The following is a 19,297-nucleotide window of genomic DNA, read 5'->3' on the forward strand; positions in this document are numbered from 1 at the left end:
TGATCCCTAGAGATTTCACTGAGTCTGCTAGAGAGAGGTCGCCAGTGAGGGCATCGATGGCTTTGAGCCATTCTTTGATTTGAGGGTTATCATCTTTGTTAGAAATGAGTAGTATTTCTGTCTTGTCTTGGTTTAGTTTCAGGTGATTGGTTGTGAGCCAGTCTTGTACCTCCTTGAGCGTATTGTTTAGTCTCTGGATGTCATTAATTGAGGTAGTTTCCAGATAGAGCTGAGTGTCGTCCGCATATAGATGAAATGGGATATTGGATTTTCTTAGTAGAGAGGTGAGGGGTTCGATGTAGATATTGAAGAGCTGAGGGGAGAGTACAGACCCTTGAGGAACGCCTCTGATGACCGGATGAAGGTAGGATTCGAAGTTTTTGATTTTTATTCTCTGTGATCGGTTGTGAAGAAAGGAGGAGAACCATTGGAGGACTGTCTCTTGTAAACCGACTCTATCTTGAAGAACCCTTAGGAGCAGGTTGTGGTTGACTGTATCGAATGCAGCCGATAGGTCTAGGAGGACGAGAAGGCAGCATTGATCGGAGTCGAGTGACTTGAGTAGGTCATCTATGACGTTGAGGATTGCAGATTCAGTACTACATCCCTTTCTGAATCCCGATTGATGGGGATCTAGAAATTTGATGTTTTCAAGGTGAAGGGTTAGCTGGGGGAGCACGCATCTTTCCATGATTTTGGCCAAAAATGGAAGGTTCGAGACCGGTCTGAAATTTTTCAGATCTTCAGTGTCTAGGCCTGGTTTTTTTAATAGTGGTGTGACTTGCCCTACCTTGAGGCAGTCTGGAACAGATCCAGAGCTCAAGGAGCTATTGATAATCTTGCACCATAATGGAGCTAGGACTCGCTTTAGGTCTTTTGTCAAGAGAGGCGGAAGTAGGTCCAGGGCGTGAGCTGAGGGTTTGGCCTTGGAGATTAGATTTACTATCTCTGCTTCCTGGATGGGAGTGAATGATGACCACTGTTGTGGAGATTTCATGGAAGCGTTGACAATGGTTTTGGGCATATTGTTCTCCTTGAGAGAGAAGGGGTTTAAGCCTAATGCGAGGTCAATCTTGGCAATTTTGTCGTTGAAGAAGGTTGCGAAGCTGTTGCACTGAGCTTTAGATGCTTGAGTTAAGGAAGGAGTGGGTTTGGAGGTCTGATTTCTTATGATGTTGAAAAGTTCTTTGGGTCGATATTTTGCATTATTTAATGCTGAGCAGAAGAAAGCAGATTTTTTATTCTTGATGTGATTTTTGTACGTCCTGCGGGCTTCTTGGAGTTGATCACGGTGGGGGGTTGAGGGATTGTTCCTCCAAGTTTCTAATCTATCAGTAGTCCTAATATATCACAAAGGACTGGACACCACAGGAGAGAGCTGAAGAGAGACCTGGTGCCTAGATTGCCAACCTGAGGAGCAAGGTGCTGCAGAATTAAGCAGGAGTACCTGTCCCAATAGTTAGAGAAGAGTAGCAGTTACTAATTTTTATCATCAATCTAGGACAGGACAAACTGTTGAAGGTTGGCCAGGAGGTCACTACCAAGTGAGCATGAACACTAGGTTTACCTCACTCAAAACAGTTTACTGCTCTGAAATCTGGATCTCGCAACAGAGCTATTTGGCCTCATGGAGCTTCCAGCCTTGCCCAGGTTTGTCCCGCTTGTAGCTCTGGATCCAAAACCAGTGGCTTCAGCAAAGCTCGATTACTGCATATCCAATTTCAAGGTACCATCCCACAGTTGTGTAACTTGCCTAACTTGAAGAATTTTGCATTCATTTTAGCAACTAATTCAGATGGTAAAGTCTTTGACTGGATGACCTGCTTGTTGTATTTGACCTCTGATCCATCTTGGATGAAATCATGCCTAGGTCTCAGTCAACCTTGAATAGTAACTTTTTATTGATGTTTTATTTTTCTCTTTGCACTTTTTGCATTAAATCTTAATTTCTCCAGTTCATGTTTAATGCTCTTGATATCGCTTTGCTCTAATTTTCTAAATTGGTTTGGGATTTTCTTTGTAAAATGGATACTTCTTGAATGTAACACTAACTTCTATGAGGGTTGCCTGCTGCTTGTGCCACGGCTACCAGGGGTTGAGCAGAGGTTCTCTCAAAACAGTGTTTTGACCTCATCATAGTGGATTTATTAAGCTGATAGGGGTACCCCCTCCAAATTAATAACCAGATACCTACCACCATAGATTTGAAAGCTTTGTAGGTCTTGTCGTTCCTGAGAGTTTTTAATGTATTGATACAGAAATCTAATGGGTGACTATGGTCTCCCCACACATAAGCTCATTTTTATCCTCCAAGAAGCTGTTACAGATCCACCGTTAACAAAGAACTAACATATAACATACCTGCCTTCTTTATCAGTTAACCTCAGGAATAAGGCCCTGTCTATGTATAGTGGTAGTGTGATACAACCTGTTTACCAAGAGCTTTGCTACACCTCCTTTTTAGGTCTCGGCCTGATCCAGCGCACACGCTGGTCTGGCCGAGACATTTAGTAGCTGGCTTTTGAAAGTGGTGCCAAAGGCCACCAGCGTGCGGTTACGCGCGTGTGCACGCGCCACCATCTGTCTTTCCGCTGTCATCACGGGTCATTAAAACACTGTGCTCTCACTTTTGAGGCAGGGCTTGTTGTTAGAACAGTGATAGGCAGCTGGGGGCAGTCAGCTGCTTGAGAGATGTCCGTGTGATCCTGCACATCAGAAGTGTCAGGAGCTGCAGCAGTCGTTCTCACAGCAGCACCGCTGCTGGTGTGTCCTGAACATGCAGCCCCGCCTCTTTCTGCTGCTGAAAGATCACACTGAGCCCTCCTCGCTGTGGCTGGGTAAAATGAAGTCTTCTTATCTGCCCGAAGCCCTTAATAGCTTGCATTTATGGTAATTTTGTTGATAAAGGCATGCCCCCCCCACCTATGTTTCATCTGCGCATGCGCTTAAGTGGCAAAGGAGTCTTTGGAGGGGGCTCCGTTTGGCAATGCACGCATTTTGTGCAAATCATACACTGATGGTGAACAATAAGTCGTCCATTTCAAATGTCATGTTAATTACAATTAAGTCACCGTGACACCGCCCAGAAAATGCCATACTAGAAAACTAAAGTTAGCTGAATGAAACAGATGGGGGATGTAGCTCAGTGGTAGAGCGCATGATTTGCATGTATGAGGCCCCGGGTTCAATCCCCGGCATCTCCACTCTTTTTGTTTTGTATTTATTAAGTGTGTGTTGCTTTCAAAAATAACACCACATATACAATGTTTCCTTTCTCTGGATCTTATCGACATTTTTTCAAAATAGAATCCCATGGCATTAACACAAATAAATATATTTATAGGTATGTGATTAGCTCAGATCCTTGCAAAACTCTTCCATAAACAAGCAGACGCCCTGAGGGCAGGAGCAGAAACATACACATAAAATAGATTTTACTGAGAGCATCGTGAGACATAAAACGGCATGCTATGGTCTGCATTTTATGCAGACTCTTATAGTCTTTCTCCGAGTTCTATCTTCCTAGGTAGACTGGTAATACTGCTTATCTTAAATCTGTATCAGGCAGGAAACTCATTGGGTACCTTATCACACTTCACTGTTTTCAGCCTCATGTCTTACCTTCGGTGTACTTTAAATTAATTGGAATAATTTTATTTCCAAACAAGGAGTTACAAATATATGACACATTCATGAGACATTCATGACAAGTGTATATAAAACAAGAATTGGCATAGCCAAAAGGTCTCGCATTTGGGACCTTATAAGTATTTAGCCATGCAACAGGTGGTGTTGTTGCACCAAGGATATTGTGCTGGATAACTAAACACTTATAAGGTCCCAAAGGCGAGACCTATTGGCTATGCCAATGCTTGTTTAACTCAATATGAGGAGATAAACTCACTGTTCCACACTTCTTTAGTTACACAACTCGGCCTCATCAGGAATCACTTCTAGTAGCAACACAAAAAACAGATTTTTTTTACTAAGTGAGATAAGCCTTTATGACAATTGTGTGGTCAAACCCCACCATAATAAATGTGCAGACATAAAGGTGTTAAGTACTGCAATTAACTGGAATCCCTAACTGTAAATAATCTCAAGGGTATAGCTCAGTCTTTCCATGTGCTAAGAGTGGCAAGCTGCAACTTAAGATGTGTAGCACTATTGAATCCAATTTACATACGGAAAGATAACTGTTAAAGTAAAAAAAAATGCGTTATCGGAAACCGTGATGTTTTTGTTAGATGCATTCTTTCTAATAGAACCTCTACAGTTGGCTCTTCGAATGTTAAACAGTGTGGACACTGTTATTTCGGGGAGGTTAGGCAAGAAATATTTCCATAAGAAGTGTTGTTTGTTCTCGCCACATCTTTCTGGAGCCTATAAATGCTTAAGATATTTTGGCAGCTTCTATTTTCAAGGTCCTCTTAGTGTTTTGTCAACATAGGCCCAAGGCTAAGTCTGAAAATGAGAGTATTAATTGTCTCCTTTTCCATCACATATATTCAGGACAACAGATCTATTATAGCACCCACTCTGTGCCACATATTTAATGATATGCCTATTCATGATATCCTAGTGCTATATTTTGGGTCTGGTTCTACTGGAGTCTTGGGAGTGGGAAGTAGGCTCCTGATAAGTGTGGCAACCATCTGGTAAAGTCTTGGTGAAAGAGCAAGAGTCATTTTAAGTTCTATGCCCAGCTACAAAGCAATCATGAGAACTTTTGAAGATCCCTACTAATTAATTGTGGCCACTGCCGCAAGAATAATAACAGATGTAGGATATCTATACAGCAATATCTAATACACAGAAAATGACTATTAAGGAGTGTATTTCAAAGGCAGAAGCACACAGCACTGTGCTTCCCTGAAGACCGAAAGAATGTTGTTTATTTTCCATGTGTGCTCTATCTTGATGTGAAAATGTTTCCTATTAACGCTGGTTACAAGTAATACATGTCAGATCAGTGGGCTACAAGAAGCATTAACAGTGGAACCAAGGTAGAGAGGGTACTCTGCTAAGAAGTGCTACTGATCACATACAGCCACTAGCTGATTGGCATTAGTAAATGTCAGCCACATTTGTCATGGTCTGATTATAACATAATCAACTAAGAAAGAAGTGGTCTTTATTTACCACTTGGAATGTGCAATACAATCATGAGCAACCTAGCAATGTTAGTGTTAAGAAACCAGAGATGCAGAATTAACTATCCAATTTTTCTGTTGAGGCTTCATTGCAAGCTTTTCCTTCGATTGGTCCCCGAAAGTCTCTCTGCTCCTCAGGCTTCATACCCACCTTAGTGCTCAAGTCCTCTGGTCAACTGACAGGTTGTCCAAGCTAGATAGCAGCTTGGGTTTCCCTTCAGCCAGTTGGATTCAAATGTTATGAGTCGGCTCTGTCGACTTCTTCAACACTTTGTTTATTGGGAGATTGTGATGAGGATCCTATTAAACTTAAACATAATTGCCGAGCAATACACTAGGTTTTCACTGAAACTATAAAATAGACATGTAGATGGTTACTGTAATAACAATCACACCCAGTACTTACCACTGTTATTTACTCCCCTGGGGTAAGACCAAAATGTTGCGCCTCTCCTTTCTTCTGTGTCAGACTGGGCAAAAGGGCTTGTATCTTTGGCTCCCCAGATGGCATCCAGCTCATTGAAGAAATGCATCATTTTAGTTGGATTTCCAGAGTCTTTGGACTGTTTCACAAGCTTATACTCATGCTTTAGGTTTTTATACTTTGTCCTGCATTGTTTCCAGTCTCTGTCTATTCCGAATTTCTGAATAATTGAGGCAATCTGTTCAAATATTCCTTTATTTCTTAGTGTGCCTTTAAGTTGTCGTTGAATGTTAGGATCTGACCACACACTAATGAGAGCTCTGATTTCTTCCACACTCCAGTGCCTTCCTCCTTCACTCGAGAAAAATTGAGTCGTTGGTACTCTCTGTGCATTCTCAAGGATCAGCCTTTGATTACCTGGATCTGGTGGAAGAAGTGGGCGGCCTAGAGAGTGGGAGATAATTTTATATGTCAATAAACTCTGTTTATTAAGCATAGTGCAGCTTTTATTTCAGAATGTTACTTGAATCCCATTTCAGCTTATCAATTCTGTTCTATGACAAAATCAACCTGCCACCGTTCCCCTTATAGAGACCATCCAGTGTAAAGGTAAAAAGCCCTGTTTACCCAGTTCTACTTCTCCAACAATTACCACCAATAGGCATTGTAGAATGCTACTTAGTTTGATTAAGTCTACTCGGGATTTAAGATGACTCCGTGCCATCGCTCAGCGGCTGGCCCAACTAAAAGCATTTTATAATACGGCTGCTTACTTGGTATATACTTCTCCTACTCTGATCCTACAGATAAACCCAAGTTAACTTGTGGTTTCTAGTCCAAAGAGTTTACTGCAAAACATTTTTCTTAATATCATATTTTTATTAAATGTTCATTGTGAGCTGGGGGGGATTCCAGGGAGAGGAATGGAGTGTTCCAATATATTGTTCTGAACACCAGGCATTTCCCAACTCTTCTAGTGTATTCTGTGTTTAGGGGTATCCTTCTGACACAAGGCATTTCTCAACTCTTCTAGTGTATTCTGTGTTAATGGGTATCCTGCTGACACAAGGCATTTCTTAACTATTCTAGTGTATTCTCTGTTCAGATATATCCTTCTGACACCAAGCATTTCCCAACTCTTCTAGTCTATTCTGTCTGTGGAAATATATATTCCTCCTTGTCAACAACAGCTTGACTACAGGAAGAGTTTTAACAGAGCATGTGGTCTAATTTCTCTGCATTGCCCAGTAATCTACACTAATCTCCATCACTTGTAGCCCAGCAAATCAAGACTTTTGCTATTCCACCTTTCTGAAATGTTTGTTGCAGGGGCAGCACAATACTCCTCCTTGAGACTGTCACACCGATCAAAATCATATCAGAGTCTAGTAGAATCGCTAAAGATATATTTCAGGACAATACGCATGTATCCATTTTTCTGTCCCCTGTTCCTAATACTTCGCCACTGAAGCAGTCACTTGGATCATAAGTAGTGTGAGGGAGGTGTATCAAATCACTTTATTCTCAATTCTCTTCTCGATAATATCATTTAAAGTTGAGTCTTAGGAAAGACTCTACAACATCCAACCTACTAATTACATTAAGGAATGCCTGATCTGTGAATAGTTGTCAAAATAATGTATTTGGGTCAAGACATTTTCTTACAATTACTGTAAGTTTTTATCATCTGTAAAATTTCTTTTCTACTCCAGCTCTTAAGTCCCTCAACTTTTAGAAATAGTGAGAGAAACCAGCACAGTTAGGGGAGTTTTCCACGTTACGCTTGTAACAATGAGTTCTGGCAATACTCCGCCAACCGCCGTGTGGTGGAGTTTTTTCTGACATGCAACTTGCAAACGTTAAGTTGATGAGGGAGAATTTGCACCTCCTAGTGATATTTCCAGGTGCTAGAACATCACCCAGCGAGATTTTCTCAACGCAGACGGTCATGACAGGTCGCAACTGTTCGCGCTGAGAAGGCGGCTGCTCGAGTAAAAAATCTACTCCAGCAGCAGAAAAAAACAGCCCTAATTTTACAGCATGGAACAAGCTGCCAGTGCCAAAAATCAGCACGAACAGCGCAACCTACCAAATTCTGTCCATTCATTCAACTCCATGTAATCTCGCTGAGTTTTTGTGCGAAACTCCAGCAAGTTCCACCCCTATTTTAGACTCCTCCTGTCAATAGCTTATGCATTAAGTTGGACGTTTTGAGTTGATGTATGCGATGTAGGAAGAAAAAAGAAATGCACAGACCCCTTCTGCATCTGCGTACTGCGAAGAATGAGATCAGGATGCTACCCATGGTCCTTATCACTGCCAGAATGGCATGCGCTATTGGTAATTAACATGTCCTATGTATGAGACCAAATTTTAACTCCAGTGTGGTTCTTGGTTCTACACACTAATAATCATGCATTTACTACCCGTAGTTTAGATGCTTAACAGTAACTGAGAAAAATAGTTAGTTCTCACTTACACATTGACCCATGTAAGGAGTTCAGAGATATTCTCTGGGTCTCGGTGCCCCAAATCTGAGTCAATACCTCCCTGTGCTCCAGATTCTTTGTATGACTGCCTATTGAACTACAATTAGGGTGCTTTATACAGCCCATTAGTTTTTAAGCACAAGATAATTTTAAATAAAAATACTCTTCCTCTTAGAGGATACGCTCATTTAGCATTTTAAATGCTTTCATCCATATATTTCTACCTTTCTGTGTACATCATGTTGGACAAATATAGAAAACTATACCCATATTTTATCGAGGGTAAGTAATTTAACAGAGAAACAATGAGATGTAATAGATCTTGTGAAATGATGAGAGTTTGCACAGTCTACTTTCTTGGGATGTAAATCTTAGTTTCCCCTCTTATGTCTCTAGTGTGGAAATCAGAAGCAATCTAATGCCTACGTGAAATAAAGGAAATATGGAGCTCATACCAAGAATTGTAAGCATTGTGATTCAATGTGTCAAGAGAGGTACACAGGTTTCCCATTGATGTCATGCTGATGACACAGACGGCACACATTTAAGGCATGAGTGGAGCTAGTACTTTCAGCCATTCAGCTTCAGAACCTGAAGAGAAAGTTGGTGCTTCAGGGTTATTCTAGGTAAGATGATATATTATGCGGTGCAGGATTCTGACGGTAATTCCCCGAACTTACTCTAACAGGATCATTGTACCTTTACATGGCCCACATGTGGCCAAGGTACACCTCCACTTTTTTCCAATACACACACTCCTACAACTCACCCAAATCAATAATGTCCTCTTCTTCTTCCTTAACGTGAATAATCATTGGTTTTTCTAAGAGTTTTCCCATAGAAGTGTCTTCGTTTGATTGAGCTGGGATCCAGAGCTCTATAAAAAAGCATGGCAGTTTAAGAACACGTTTGACTGTTTCAGGTTTTCTTCAATTTAAAATAGTATTATTAGGCTTTAAGAGTAATATTGTCAAACTTCTACAGCTGAAAGTGAACAATAGACTTGATTTACCTGTGGCAGATTTTTCTTTCTTAATCTCTGCTGCTCCTGGGTCCTCGGATACGTTACTGGCAGAGTCCTCCTCACACATGCCTTCTTGAATTTCTGTGGAACAATGTGCATTAGAGTTGTAGTGCTTAAGCAGATTTTATTAGTACTATTTCTACCCCCATCCACTCCTCAGCTGTGGGAGCCAGTGGCTGGCTCTGGGAATGTGACAGAGCTTGATGTAGTGAGTCGAAGAAGCATATATAATCTCCCCATACACTCGAGAACCTATCCCAATGAGTTGCACTATTTCATTTCAACCAACTGTACCACAGTCTGCAGTTTAATCACACTATGTGGTGAATGCCAATTTCCCTAATTGTCCAAAGTACAAATGTATATACATATTTGAACCTAGTTTTTAAATGCTTTGCTTCTAAAATCTGCTGAAGGTTGAAGGCAGGGGGGTAAGTGTCCTGCAGGATTCAGTTTGACATACCTTATTTTTTTGTGTGAAGTTTTATATAGCGCTAACTAGAACCAAAGGTATTTATTTTTTATTTTTTATTTCTTATTTTAGTGTTTTATAGAGCTCAAACTTGACTCATGAGGGTATCAGAGCGCTTTACCCGGTATACAGTGGTGAACAAACAAAAAGTCTAAAGGGCAGAGATATACAAAATCAACAAAAAGGATGGCGAGAGGCAGGGGTGCTGAGAACATAGGGGAAAAGGGTATGGTTTGTATGGTTACAATCATAGTTAGAGTCAGTAAAAACAAAGGTCCCACATATTCTCGGCAGGGAGAATTAGTGATCTGGGGAAGAAGCGATAGTCTTAGATTCATCTGGCACAATGTGGTGGTTGAGGGCAGGCCTTAGACGAGGAATTTACCCTTGAGGAAGGTTTTGGCCCCCTTCTTGAAACATGCTAGAGACAGGATTCTTCTGATGGCGGGTGGAAAAGAGTTCCAAATTCTTGGTGCTGCTCCGGTGAACACCCTATTGGAGGTTCTTTTTTTCTGAAAGAAGACAGGTTGGAGTAAGAGGTTTCTAGCAGACCAGGAGTTCCTGCTTCCTCCAGATACCACTAGTTTCTGTGCCTGGTAAGCAGGGGAGTTTGTGTATAGAGCCTTGTGTGTAATGCATGCCAGTTTCAACTGAATTCTGGCCTCTAGAGGGAGCCAGTTCAGCGCTTTCATATGTGGGGAGATGTGGTTGAATTTCCTGGTACTGGTGAGTAGTCTGGCGGCCGTGTTGAGGCAGGCTTTTAGAGGTACTAAGGAGATCTTGGGCAATCCTGTAAGGGTGTAACATCCATATTCCAGTTTAGAGATGACTAGTGCTTGAACTGCCATTTTTAATTCAGGAGCATCGATAAAAGCTTTCAGCTTACATAGGTAGCTCAGGTGGAATCTGGCTGCTTTAGCCATCGAGTTAATGTGGTCTCGCTTGTTCAGGTTACAGTCGAGGAGTCCACAATGGTCGGCGGGCAGTTTAGGGCTGTGATGGCCTTGATCCACATCTGAATCTCCTGATTGGCTTTTGAAGAAGAGATTAGGAGAAATTCAGTTTTCTTTGTGTTATGTTTGAGTTGGTTATCGGCTAGCCATTGTAACAGTCAGTTTCAGGGTCTCATTCAGGGAGAGGATCTCCTCGAGCGAAGAAATATTGATGTATACTTGGGTATCGTCTGTGTACATATGGTAGGAGATGTTGGCGGTACGAAGAACTTCGGTGAGTGGCTCTACGTAAAGATTAAAGAGGGAGGGGGACAGGGTTGAACCTTGGGGGACTCCAATCGTGACCGGGGTGGGAGCTGATAGGTTGCCGTTGATGAGGAATCTCTGAGAACGGTTGTGGAGGAAGGACCTGAACCATTCTAGGACCACACCATCTAGACCCATCCTGAATTTGAGGCGTTCAAGTAGTTTTTCATGGTTGACTGTATCGAAGGCGGAGGATAGATCTAGGAGGATTAGAAGGCAGGTTTTGCCTTGGTCTAGGGCTTGGAGGGCGTCGTCCACGATGTGGAGCATAGTAGCTTCAGTGCTATGCCCTGGTCTAAAACCTGATTGGAAGTCATCAAGTAGGTGGAAGTTGTTGATGTGCTGACTTAGTTGCTGTTGTACACACTTCTCCAATACTTTGGCTAATAGCAGGATATTGAAGATAGGTCTGAAATTGTAGGGGGAGGCAGGATCCAGTGATGGTTTTTTTAAAATAGGGAGGACTTGGCCGGCTTTCATGGGGTCCAGAATCGAACCCAGCTGGAGAGAGGCGTTGATTATTGCAGTCCAGCAGGGAACAATGGATTGGGAGGCAGCAGCGAGGCAGTCGGAAGGGAACGGTCATTAAAGCGGATATTTGGGTTTAGGGTACCGAGGATTTTGGCGATGGAGTCTTCGTTATAGTATCTGAAATCAGTCCAGCGGGCTTGGTTTTTAGGTGAGGCCAGAGTAGGTGGTGCGGAAAAAGGGGGCAGTTCAGGAAGGGGTTGAGAGTAGGTGGCGGTACTGAGTTCAATTCCTAATGCCGTGATTTTATCAGAGATGAAAGAGGAGAATTCCTCTGACGATATTAGAGATTTGGGGGATTCTTTCGGTGTTTTAGCCAATTTATTAGAGTGGTGTTTGACCAGTTCAAAGAGGTTACGGGGTCTATTCTTGGTGTTCCCCAATTCCGATCGGAAATATTCTTTTTTGGCATTGAGGATGTGGTTGTTGTAGGCGTTTCTCGCCTGGCGGAGAAGTTTTAGATGCGTAACAGAAGGGTGTTGTCTCCAGATTCTTTCAGATTGCCATGGGGTTCTCCTCTCCATGTTGAGGGAACCAGTGAACCAGGGGTTTCTGTCTTTCATTTGTGTTCTTTTTATTTTTAGAGGGGCAAGGTCATCCAGAATGTTTGATACAGACGACGAGTAATGTTCATTGAGGTCGCTGACCGTGGTTATGTGCGAGGGGGGAGGGGGAGTTCAGATTTGCAGCGAGCCTCCAGTTTCATAAGGTCGAGGTTCTTAGTGTCTCTGGTCCAGCGTTTGGGAATCACCGGTTGCGGTGTCTTTGTCTTGCGAGTCCCGGGTAAAATGAAGGAGATGGAGTGGTGGTCAGACCAGTCCCATGGGTCTCTGGAGATAATCTTGACTGAGTATTCCTTTATAAATGATCCAGTCAAGGGTGGCACCTTTTGAGTGGGTTGGCAGAGAGCAGGTTTGAGTCAGGGCTTAGTCGGTTAGGAGGTCTTTGATGGCGTTGACGTAGGGATCTTTAGTGTCATTTCAGTGCAGGTTGAAATCACCCAGGAAAATCTCTTTGGCATTGGAGGAAATCTTAGTGTGATGATTTCCAAGAGGTGATCGGTGAAAGAGTCGTTAGAACCTGGTGGGTGGTAAAAAATGTGCAATTTGCAAAGGTGTAATGAGTTGCTAAAAATGGAGAGTGCGAGGTATTCGCAGGAGTCGGTGGTGCCGGTGAAGAGTTCCATGACGGTGGTGGTGGTAGAGTTGTAAGAGAGTGCGAGAGCTCTGGATTTCTCTTCTGAGAGGTGGCAAGGTTGTTTGCGCGGGCGAAGATGTCTCAGAGGTAGCGGGAGTGGGTTCTTGGGAGGCTCGTGATCGGTGGGGGGAGGTATGAGGTGGCTTGAGGTTAGCAAGGGAGAGCTCTGCAAGGTGAAGGAGGTTCATAAGGTCCAGAATGGAGCTAAGAATGCTCTGGGTGAGTTTAGCCGCTCTGGAGTGCAGAGTTTCGAGATCAATATAAGCTGGGGGGTGCTAGATGGCAGGGGGTCAAAAGTTCAGGAGCAGTCCAGGGGGCATGTAAAGGTGAAAGGGGAGATAGATTGTTTGAGCAGACTCCAGGGTCTTTGGAGGAGTACCTAGCTTGCGATTTTGGTGGATGGCTGGCGGGGAGGAGGTCGGAGGTCTGGGGGTGTCTCTGTTGGAGGTGCCGGGGGACGAGCTATAACGGTAAGGGTGATCGGTGGTGGGAGCCATTGGAGGGCTAGTTCGAACTGAGTCCGGGGTCATTGGGAGCATACCAGTCTCCCTGTTGGTGGGGGGCTTTGAGAGGGAGGGGATCAAGGGTATTGGGGAGTGTCCATAGTCTGGGTCAGTAGGCATGCTGGGGGGATAGGAAGAACTGCAGTGGAAGCCCTTGGCTGGGCTCAATGGGCTGGCAGGACGGTGGGTCATTGGTGCAGGTGTTGGTTACCCTTTTTGTGTCGTGCACATGGTTTCTGAGGAGGATGAAAAGGTCTGCGAATTTATTAAGATTATTGGTTGAGGCCTGGATCAGAACAATGCCATTTTTGTAGAGGGTGATGGTGAGGTCCGCTCGCAGGGTGGAGGAGGGAGCAATTGTGAGTTTGGTGCCGTAAGGAATGTTTCTAGTTGAGCGGACGTTAAAAAGGTGCGCCAACGTTTTGCGCCACATGGCACATCTGAATCCCTCGAGGAGTTCCATCAGTGGCTGAACAATCGCAGCCCAGACATAAAGTTCAGTCTGGCATATGACTGCAGATCCATGCCTTTTCTTGATGTGGAGATCAAATCTACACCGGAAGGCCTGCAATCTACATTATTCCAGAAAAAAACGGATAAGAATAATGCCCTCCACTATGCCAGCTTCCACCCGAAAAGCCTGAAGAACAATCTCCCGTATGGCCAATATTTACGGGTGAGAAGAAACTGTTCGAGAACGGAAGACTTCACCATCCACGGAGAAAATCTGACCAATAAGTTGAAGGCACGTGGCTATCCGGCAAAACTGCTGAAACAGTCCATGAAGAGGGCACGATGGACACCACGGGAACATCTTTTACAAAAACGCGAGAAATCTAATGTCGAGAGAATGGTTTGTGTCTCCACTTTTGGGCCTCACACTAACCCAGTACAGAAAATAATCAAAAACAATTGGCATCTCGTTGAAGAAATCCTACCAGACATTGGCAAACCCCTTTTCGCACTGAAAAAAAACAGAAGCATCGGACAACAGATCTCGTCCACAAGAGGTGTCACGAAAAAAGAAACACAGGGAACCCTCTTCAACATGGGCCCGGTAATGGGCCACCGCAAATGTGGGACATGTTCGGTGTGCAACTTGACAACAGAAGGGACCTTGTTCACGGACGGCAAAAAACACTGGCGTCATAACAACTTTACAAACTGTAAGACCAAGTATGTAGTATACGCCATCACTTGCCCGTGCGAAAAGGTCTACATCGGCAAAACAACCCAAGAAGCGCGCCAACGCATTATCCAGCATCGATCAAGGATAAACAACAAGGTTTTGACAGCACCCTTGGTATCCCACTTTTTGCGAAAAGAACACTCATCTAATGATCTAAAATGGACGATCCTGGCAAATATTAAGAACACTCCAGGAGCAGGCGGAGACCCCGACGTACGCCTTGCCCAAAAAGAGGCCTACCTTATTCTGAGGTTTAACACTGCCATGGTGGGACTCAATGACCTTAATGAACTCAGTAATCTCTAGATAGTCTGTCCGCAGCGATTGCTTGTCTATGCTGCTTGCTGCTCATGTGTCTGTATAACTACGTAGTGAATATACTTACGTGCTAGAATAACTACTCAGTATGTCCGCTAATTGGTAAACCTTCTACAGGGGTCCCCTTTGGTTTGTCCCCTCAGTCTCTGAGCCCCCCCGTAACACCTGAGTAAATATGCGCCTGATTTGTTAATAGAGATCAAAAATTCCAACTTGAATTCCTCAACTCGCTTTCAATCCAATATTTCTTCTTTGTAAAAAAATATATTACTTCCATTGAGTGCGCCTTGCCACTCTACTTAGCGGGCACTCGTGCAACTGGACTACATGTCCCATCAGGCCATTTTACACGCCTTGCGCGTTAAATACATTTGGACACGCCCCCTCCTGCACTCGCGTTGTCAGTCCTTTACCGTCTGGAGCCTGAAGCACATCGGCGATTCATTCGTCCTAAATGTGAGTGTTTCTTAAACACTTTTCTTAAACATTTCCAAACACATTTGGACAGCTAGTGCGAGCGTGTTTGCAGAATCTCGCTAATCCCCGCATCCCCTTTGTTTTCTAGTCGCCGAACCCGCGGCGGCTGCCGCTCGTGTTCGTGCTGTGAATCAAAAATCTGCATACAAAGGTAGGACTGAGTTGGTTTTTCCAGTCACGAGCATTTCATATTACGAACAGTTTTGTGCCAAGATACAAATTTTGAATACTTCGTGTGATTTACTTCCTTTAGGCACATCTCCTGACCTTAGGTACATCAGCATCCCTTATTTGTGCACTCGCACTTTAAACATCAAGGTACGTGCCTCAAAGCGTGATCACCTGTATTTGCACATAGTGGCTCAGAGTGTATTCTATACAACAGAGACTAACTAGGGTTTATATCACCTTTTTCACAGGTAGCATCCTGATATTCCCTGCATAAGGTATTTACTCACTAATTCACAGTGTCTGAGTTGAAGTGAGGTAGTAGTCAGCTTTTCATTGATACCATGTTTTTAACTTAATTCACAGCGACAACGACCTCCCCAATCCTTGTCCTGAGGAGAACCCTTAAAACTACTGAACGGGTTCGAAACGCGTCGGCGTCCTGCTCCACCCAGATACAGAACTGTTAGGGCACAATAGGAATATAACTTACACACAACTCTACATTGCTGCATAGTTCTGTGTCTTCCTATGTTGTGCACCATGTGTTGAATTAATTTATGTGTATCTAGTGGTGGTTATAACAAGTAGGCTAGTTTGTCATCTCAGCTGTCCACTTGTTTAGTTGTATTCAGGATTGGTGCCTCAACAAAGGGATTTTTTTGAGGCATTCCACAGTTGTCTTTATTTAATGTTGTCACAATTGTTATATGTGAATGTTTTGATTTAATGTATTGTTTATGGTTTTTCCAATGTACTTGTGAACCTCTGTAAATGTGGTGTGAATCCTTCTGATGCCAAGACATTTGTTCATAATCTTTCTTTATAAAAATACAAGTGACTAAACACAGATGGTTTGTCAGCCTAGCAATTTATCATACTAGGTGCGTACTTGTGTCAACCAACTAACACTGCCCGGCAATCTGGTTTGTTTCTTCTATAAGAGTGGTCCGGCCGGTCAGAGACAGGACCCAGCCCTTTCCCCCTTTTTCCAACGTTTTGCGCCAGGCAGCGGTTCTTTTGGAATAGAAAACAAGGTCATTTATGCAAATGCCACTGTCCGCGTTGAAGCGCAGGTCGGATATCAGCGACTCAGGGTGGCTTTTTAGGGTGGCATGCTTGAATGATTTATCAGCAGTTTTGGAGAGGTGGGGGGGGGGCGGTAGACCAGAGTATAGGAGTTTTCCCCTGACCACATCAGGTCAGAACGTTACATGATTGTTAGGGAATGGCGCTGATGTGAAAAACAGGGTAAAAATACTGCGGAGGGGATGAGTCTCAGGGTACACAGGCGTGGTGGAGTTATGGTGACTGAGGTCTGTCTCACAAGAGTGCTTCTTATTAGTCACCCGGGTCGGGTGACATCTTGGGCGCGCTTCAGTGTTTCAATTAGGCAAGAAGTGTAGAAGTCTTCCAGGGTCCTGATATTAAAGGAGATCTTAGGTAAGCAAACAACAGTCAGGGATGTCCCTAGTGCGGTTGAACAATATGAGGTTGAAGCCTGCAATTTAAAGTCAGGTGAGTCTTCGGGCACAGCAGTATAACTGTGATGCCAAGCAGTAGAGATTACAAACCATAAAGATGTGAGGTCGGGCCATCTTTTAGGTCAGGCACTGTGAGGCATGTCTGATATTAAGGAGGTCTTCGGGTGAGCAAAAACGAGTCATGAGTGACCCTAGTGTAGTTGAGATTTATACTTCCTCTGTCACTTGCCTGGTAACACCACTTGCAAAGGTACAGACGCACCCTCCTGTGCAAATAGCCTGTAGTCTGCCGCTGCTTTTACGTCTTACGGAAGTGAAAGCCAAAGTCCGAATTCTGAAAGTACGTGTATGATCTGGTCCCTTTGAACCCGTTCTATTGTGCTCATCACAGCAGCCTGTCTCCTCTGGTTTGCTGCATCTTTGATTCTCTACTCCTATCCCTGCTGCATAATGACACCTTTGATCCACTCTGGCGCTTCTCCTTCCTTATCTCCATGTCTCTGTTGCCCCTCCTCTGCTCCAGTTGCTCCTTCACACCCCTGAGCTTCCTCCCCCGAGTCTCCTGCACCCCTCATCATCAATCATCCAACCTTCCTCCCCCCAAACTATACCCTTCTGGCCCCCATCCTTCCATGTCTCCAGTGTAGCCCATCCCACTGCCCAATGCGCCGCTGGAAACCATGTTGTGGGTTGCAAAAAGATGAAAGCTTTCAAATTGAAATCTGCACTCTGGCAAACAACACCTTCCTGTTATGAGGTGCAGTGCTGCTGGAAACTCTTCCAAGTCACAGACTGTGGTATTTTTGTGACAGGCATATTTTATGCCTGCTAGAAATGGGGGTCTCTAGTTGGCAGGTTGTTACCCAGTCCAAGTAGGGACCCTTCTTCCTAGTCAGGATTAGGGAGTTAAACTTCTGAAATAACCCCTGCTCACCCCCTTGGTAGCTTGGCACGTACAGTCATGCTTATCTGTGTGTAAAGCATTTGCACATAATCAACAGTAATACAATGAAAACACTACAAAAGGACGCCATGCCAGTGTTAGAAAAATAGGCAATATTTATCTGTGTAAAAAAAGTAATAAAATTATTTTTAAAAATCCAACATACAGTTATTTTAAATATTCATAAAGCAAACTTAGGGTTTAAAAACAGTTCCTTGAAGTCAATAGCTCTGTCTGAGGCTATCACTGTGTTGTGAACAACAAAATCCAACAGTCTGGCTGGCCGTGCCGTCGCTGGCCAGCTACGTGTCGAGAAGACCCACCAAACAGTACCTTCAGAAATGTAGGGCGTCTGGGACCTTGTGGTGAGCTCCGAAGTGCCGGCGTTGGCAGGCGTCAGTTCCGGAGGTTGGTGCAGGACCTTGAAGTCACATGTGTTGCAGGTAGAACTCCGTGCAGTTGAAGTCAGGAGCACTGGCATCAGTGGGCGTCGGGCTGCAGTGTGAAGTGCAATGGTGTGGCATGCAGTGCCCTCAGGTCACGGCGCAGGCAGCGGCTCAGTGACGGTGTCCAGCGCCGTCAGTGAGACCAGGGCTGTGGTGCGAAGGGGGGCAGGGCTCGTTGTGGTGCTAGCAGGTCACGGTGTAGGCAGCGTCGTCGTCGTTGCTAAAGTGCTGTCGTCAGCTGATGAACTGGAGTCAATGGTGCCGGCGTCGGTAGGCCAGAGCTGTGGTATGAGACGTGTTGGTGTGTCATGTAACTTATGAGTGATACCCCCAAACCACGGTGCAGGCAGCGGCGTTGTTGACGGCGTGGAGCGTCGTCATTGGGGATACATGGGTGTGACATGTGGCGGTGCGAAGTGCGGTGCCCACAGGTCATGGTGCAAGCTGCGGCTCGGTGGCGGCGAGACCAAGGTTGTGGTGCAAAGTGCGGGGGTGTCCTCGGAGGTGCCGTCAGGTCACGGTGTCGGCTGTGCCGTCGTGTTTACTTTTTCTTCTGTTGCAGCACAAAACACACAGTTGCCAGTGCTGGTAGCAGATCAACTTGAAGTCTTTCCTGTTTCTGAGACTTCTTAAACAGGGGGCAAGCTGTACCTCAAGTCCTTGGAGAAACTCAGGAAAATAAGATGCAGAATGTCCAGTCCAGTCCTTTTACTGCCCAAGACAGAAGCAGCTAACACAGGAAGTACCCAGCAAAGTGGTAGTCTCTCCTCACAGCTTCTCCAGCACTTCTTCTTGGTAGGGTTCTTGATCCAAAAGAGTTCTAAAGCTTTGGGGTCAGGGGCCCAATATTTATAACACATGTTCTCTTTGTGGCAAGGGTCTCTGAGCCCAGTCCAAACCAGTTCTACCCTCTCTGGCCCAGCTTCACTACAGGAGGTGGAGACAGCCAGGAAAGGCAGGACACACCTCAAATCCCTTGCTGGCTGTCTCCAGTGAATTCACATCCCCAGCCCCTGTCACTTCAAAGCCATCTAGGCCAGGTAGGTCGCTCCCCCCCGCTGCAGCTCCTCCAGCGCGTGTGCCCTGCACCCTTGGTTCTGCTGCCCATTCCTAGGCGCCATTTTTCCTCACCGTCTTTCCTCGCCCCCCGCCCACTGCTCTCTGCCCCTGCGGCCCGCCCCCCGCGACCATTTGCTAACCCCTGCCTCCTGCCTCCCAGCTGC

The 19,297-nt window shown here is 44.6% G+C and overlaps 1 protein-coding gene and 1 non-coding gene across 2 annotated transcripts in view; one reads left to right on the top strand and one right to left on the bottom strand.

The window, feature by feature from the left end:
* Positions 1-19,297, bottom strand: part of PAICS (phosphoribosylaminoimidazole carboxylase and phosphoribosylaminoimidazolesuccinocarboxamide synthase) — a 321,486-nt gene that overhangs the window by 182,863 nt on the left and 119,326 nt on the right. The window contains exons 4-6 of the mRNA XM_078678871.1: positions 9,079-9,171; positions 8,836-8,943; positions 5,560-6,021 (exon numbers count right to left, since the gene is read on the bottom strand). Coding sequence (XP_078534997.1) covers positions 5,560-6,021; positions 8,836-8,943; positions 9,079-9,171 — 663 coding nt within the window. The remainder of the gene's footprint in view (positions 1-5,559; positions 6,022-8,835; positions 8,944-9,078; positions 9,172-19,297) is intronic.
* Positions 3,132-3,203, top strand: TRNAA-UGC (transfer RNA alanine (anticodon UGC)). Its single transcript has one exon. It is a non-coding gene; the product is annotated as a tRNA-Ala (tRNA).

The sequence above is a fragment of the Lissotriton helveticus genome, chromosome 2_2, assembly GCF_964261635.1.
Source record: "Lissotriton helveticus chromosome 2_2, aLisHel1.1, whole genome shotgun sequence".
Classification (NCBI taxonomy): domain Eukaryota; kingdom Metazoa; phylum Chordata; class Amphibia; order Caudata; family Salamandridae; genus Lissotriton; species Lissotriton helveticus.